General features: G+C 40.4%; 1 protein-coding gene across 1 annotated transcript; it reads right to left on the reverse strand.

The window, feature by feature from the left end:
* Positions 1-1,732: 1,732 nt before the first annotated feature.
* Positions 1,733-3,916, reverse strand: LOC147898730 (uncharacterized). Its single transcript, XM_087379650.1, has 2 exons — positions 2,733-3,916; positions 1,733-2,451 (listed from the first exon to the last, which is right to left on the reverse strand). The coding sequence occupies exons 1-2, from the start codon at positions 3,265-3,267 to the stop codon at positions 2,441-2,443; spliced, it is 546 nt and encodes a 181-aa protein (XP_087235776.1). The 5' UTR covers positions 3,268-3,916; the 3' UTR covers positions 1,733-2,440.
* Between the last annotated feature and the right edge of the window lie 1,049 nt (positions 3,917-4,965).

Raw genomic sequence — 4,965 nt, forward strand, 5'->3', positions numbered from 1 at the left:
TTTTGTACTTGAAGCCATTGGCTTGGCCTCGTGCCTCTCTTGTATACACTCCTCTTTATTTTTGTACTTGAAGCCACAAGTGGCTTGGCGTCATGCTATATGTATATACAAGCACTTTTTGGACTATGAAATAATATACATTCCTTATATTTTTTTGGCATTCAATTTCCTTGTGCAATGTTCTATCAATGAATGCCTTGTGAACTAAATGTTTTGGAGTTATAATGTTTTATTCGAAATTGTAATCGTTGGCTATAGATGTGCATGAAATCATGCTAATTAAAATGCCAACCGTGCTAATTAAAATACGGTTGGCTATAAGAATTGAATTGCACACTGTGAAATGGGATTCGTGCAACCACATAGCATACATAGCATTCTGCTCAATCACATAAATTTTTTTTTTTTTAAAGTTCTGCAAAGCGTCTATTAGCGCATCTTTTTGTTTTTTTTTTAATTTCTATAGAGCATCTAATAGTACGTCTATAGGTGCGTCTGTCTATTATATAGGCGCGTCTATAGAGACGGGTTTGTAGATGCGCAAATAAGTTTTTTTTTAAGTTAAGAAAATGTGTCTGTGTACACGTCTATGGATGCATTGTGTTGTGAACAATTTTTATAATTATCAATATTTAATGAGATCCTTCATTCGTAATTTGAACCTAACATTGATCTACTTCCAATTACCAATGATCTAAATATAATTACTATTTTCTTGTGAAGGGCCTAGGGTATGCATGCATGACGTTTTGTTAATGGATAATTACAAAGCTATGGATGTTGTGACCAAATTGGGCTGAACACTTTTTATCAATGCTAAAACAATTTAGAGTCGTTATACATAGATCCAGTTGCACATCTTTATTAGACCAAGGAGTTTAATTTATCAATTTAGTGATTGAAATCATAAGAATTACTCATTTAGCACAAGAGATCAATAACCTACTACTCAATAGTGAATGGTTACGTAGAGGTTACAATTAAAGTGTTGAAAATCTTCAAAAAATTTGAACAAACACCACGATGCCATAAAATGAGGTAATCTCATGATGAAGAGGACATCGTGAGTGGAAGGGGCAACATGACTAGGTGAAATCATGTATGTAGGAAGTGACAAATTTGACCAAGAATCTCTAAAAGCAAGGATCATTAAATGCACATGATACCATAAAATGAGGTAATCTCATGATGAAGAGGACATCGTGAGTGGAAGGGGCAGTGTGCTAGTAGTAAATGAACAAATGAAAAAGGTTAATGTAAACTCTTCATTATTAAAGCCCTCCATATTTTTATAATCTTTTTTTCATTCAAAGAACATTGTCTTGCATTTGCTCAATCTAAATTCTTAGAACATTTACAATTGTGCGAGGATATAAATCCCCTTTTTCTCGTTTAAGAAAAAAAGTTGAATGCTCATGAATTATTCATAAGGCCTACCTGAGATGTGCAACATGGAAAGAGGGTGAAAAGGAGGGAGAGAGAGAGAGAGAGAGAGAGAGAGAGAGAGAGAGAGAGAGAGAGAGAGAGGGGGGGGGGGGGGGGGTTATTATGTTCAAGTTAGACTCTAGTTGCATTACAAGATGGCCAAATCTCTACAAAGTAGTGGAGATAGAAATTTTGAAAATGAAAATTTCTAATTTCACTTGAAGACTAGTTTCATTACTAATGTTACCTTTCAAACAAGGCAAAAAAAAAAACATTTCCAATTGTGTCGTGACGTGCATCTAATAGGCATAGGATATGTCTTCCAAGCATACCTTGTATCCCCTCTTGTTCTCCAACTTGCTATCGTCTACCTTTACATATCTTGTTGCATTTTGCTCTTCTACATTGGTCTTACGAGAACAAAAGCACATCTTCGTTCAATCTTTTCTTCTATTTTGGATTATCTTGTCGTCTTCTTCTGCGTTCATCCCTAAGCTATAAATATATATAGAATTAGGGGCGAGGCGAGGGATAAATTTTCAACGAGAGCCTTCCTCGATTTAAGGCCCGTGAAAGCATGCAAATGTTGTAATGAGATGCTGTTGTGCAACTGGCGTGCGACGCAGCATATGTGGTGTTTAGAAAGGGAGGCTAGGTCCGCAATCCAATTGAAATCCAGGTGCCTTAGTTTGCTCATAGAAACATGTAACTGCACCATTGAAATAAACGACTGAAGGACAATTCACAGCTGGATTGAGGATCCAGATCCTGTTGTCGTGACTAAATTGGTAAATAGCGTCAAGAGAAGCCGAAACGGCCTTGGATCAGGAAACAAAAGGCTGTACATACGCAGCATCTGTGATCCGTTGCCACTAATTTCGCTTCTTAAAGAATAAGAGCGCTGAATACGAACAAAGAAACTCTTCATGGCCGATTGGAGTCCATCCCTGATCTGTCGACAGTTTAGAGAGAACCTACAAAGTCGGCTGGAGTCCATCACTTATATGTCGACAGTTTAACGAGTACCTACACATCTTGAAATTCACATCGATCAGCGACACAGCTAAAGACCAGGTTTCGATTGCAGTAGTCCAGTCATGAAATGAACGCTTCTTCAAGAGGATAAGCCGACAGCAACGGCAGATCGTTGAACGAACTGAAAGACTCGTCTCGAGAGGACGGGTATAGAAATGAGTCATAAATGGGTTCAAAGCATTCAGTGAAACTGAACGAAGAAGCAAGGCATGAAGCGAGATTATCATCAGTTGCAATGCTTTGATAAAAGCACTCAAAGGGAGGAAAGGGACCTCGCGGGGACGAGTCATCCGCATCGATGATTTCAGACGGTGACTTCGATTGTAATTCCGTTGAAATCGTTTCTTCCTCCTCGCTACAAACTTTCGAGACGGGAGACTTTTCCAGACGCGTTTGCATTTCCGTCGACCCATCTGCAAGGGCGCCACTCTGGCGATGAGACACGCACGCAGACTCGGCCTGTGTTGGTCCTTTCGCCTGCAATAGCTCATCGGTGGCATCCAGAGGTCTGTTCTTCTTGCATCGAGAGCGAGTGTTGGATGACCCCGTCAGGCATTGCACGACCCACATGAAATTGCTCGGGTCCGTTCGAATCACTTTCGGGGGAAAAGTGTGGATGATCAGGGGCTGCTGCGCCCTGCGTTGCACCACAGGTGACGAAGACGGCGCCTTCTTGATCTTGCAAGAGTGAGCTCGGTGGAGTTTGAGAGAAGGAAAAGGTCGATCATCAAAGAATTCCTTTTTGCTGCAATCAAGCTTCGAGTCGTTCAACCTGAACGGTGATGATTCGACCATGTCTTCTCCCATGCCGTTCGAGTCCCTGTTCTACTACTAAAAAATTTCTTAGGTTGCGAGGGTTCAAGCTCAGCGGAAAGCTTCAGGGAAAGATGAGAAGCTTGGCATGGAGTTCTATCGAGGAATGGCCTAGGCTGCAAGACTGAGCAAAGATATATCCTTCTATTGCAGCTCAGGCAGATTTGAGAAGAGGGCAAGGGGCCATGAATTGTGTGAGGAAGAGGATGAGATGAGGGGATATCCAATCTGTGTACATGATCCAATCTGCTGTCTCTCTCTCTCTCTCTCTCTCTCCCTCTCATTCGTAAGCAAGCTTCACACTGAAGCAGATGTTTGCAAGATGATGGAGGGGAAGACGTGATGTACTTGCGGAATAGATAGGCCTGAGATCTCGAGATGGCAAGACGGGAACTACAATGCGAATCCACAAACGTATATATGGTCTAGTGAATCAGATTTCCGAGCAGCGAACTAGAGAAGGAGAGTGACAAATTAAATGGAGAAGAGATCCAAATATCAGTGTCTTTCTTTCTCTAGTTCTACAAGCTAGCTATCTGGCAAGCGTGAATACCGTGCTAGACGGATACAAGATGATGATGGAAGAATTAAGGGACGGCAGCCAATTTTATAATAAAGAAGGAGATGCAGGACGTGCCAACTGAAGGACAGACCGAAAGAAGCAAAGAGGGGGGGGGAGAAGGGGGGTTTTTGATAAGTTAGTCCATTTGGGCTATTGCCTTATTGCATTATTTCAATTATAGGAAGCAAACTCCAATTTGATCTTCTGATTGCAAGGTCTTCATCTTCTCTTGTCACTTCGCATCAAAGGTTTGTCTTTCATTACTTATTAGTTATCTATCTCTTCTCCATGAACCACTTGTCATTTATATTGCCCATGGGATCCACGCCTCCCTGTGATGCATGTCACTTGTGGCTTGCTACGCACGCTCTGATCTCCTCTTTACAGGTGCTTCGCATTGCTTCTACAATTTTAATTGGTAGGGAGTGCTAAATCGCTTCCTCGATTGTGTGTGTCAAGAACTCCTTAGCATAGCATTGCTGCCCTGACAAAGCTATTGTCTACAATGCATGGTAAAGGTATAGTTTCTATGAAATAATGGGTAAAGTGGTGCATGGGATCCCTACATTCTATGGGCACTAGATTATCACTACTAGTTAGCACAAGGGAAGTCTCATAAAACATTGTGGATAACAAATTAAAGGTCTCTTCAATGCACTTTGTTGATTGTGGCTTGTTCATAAAAATGACTCCTATCAATTACTTGGCTAACTCCAGCATCTAATTGAGAAAACATATTGACATCCCCAACCTTCTCATAATATTAACAACCAAAAAACACAAAACACAAACTACTTTTACAAAAATTCTTAGAACTTGGAAGCTACCAAATTTCCTCATTTTCAACCCATAACTTTAAGGACACGTGTTGACTCTTTGTAAGAGGATCTAATTAGAATGGCAAAAAGACTTTGAGACATCCAAGAAACAATTTATTACAATAAAATGGAAATTTTCCAATACACTTCACAAAATATTAGGGGAGAGAGAGAGAGAGAGAGAGAGAGAGAGAGAGAGACGCTCATACTTGCCCACTCAGTGTTTGAGAGAACATCGTACTTTACACTCATTTCTATATAACTTTCACATTTATGAGTTGCATATTGTGATACAGCCTATGAAGCTAACTC

The sequence above is a fragment of the Dipteris shenzhenensis genome, chromosome 9 (assembly GCF_047967505.1).
Source record: "Dipteris shenzhenensis isolate YYH24624 ecotype China chromosome 9, Dip_SZ_1.0, whole genome shotgun sequence".
NCBI lineage: Eukaryota > Viridiplantae > Streptophyta > Polypodiopsida > Gleicheniales > Dipteridaceae > Dipteris > Dipteris shenzhenensis.

Bases quoted from the DNA above. Each gene is read 5' to 3' on its own strand.
- LOC147898730 (XM_087379650.1), bottom strand. From the start codon at position 3,267: ATGGGAGAAGACATGGTCGAATCATCACCGTTCAGGTTGAACGACTCG.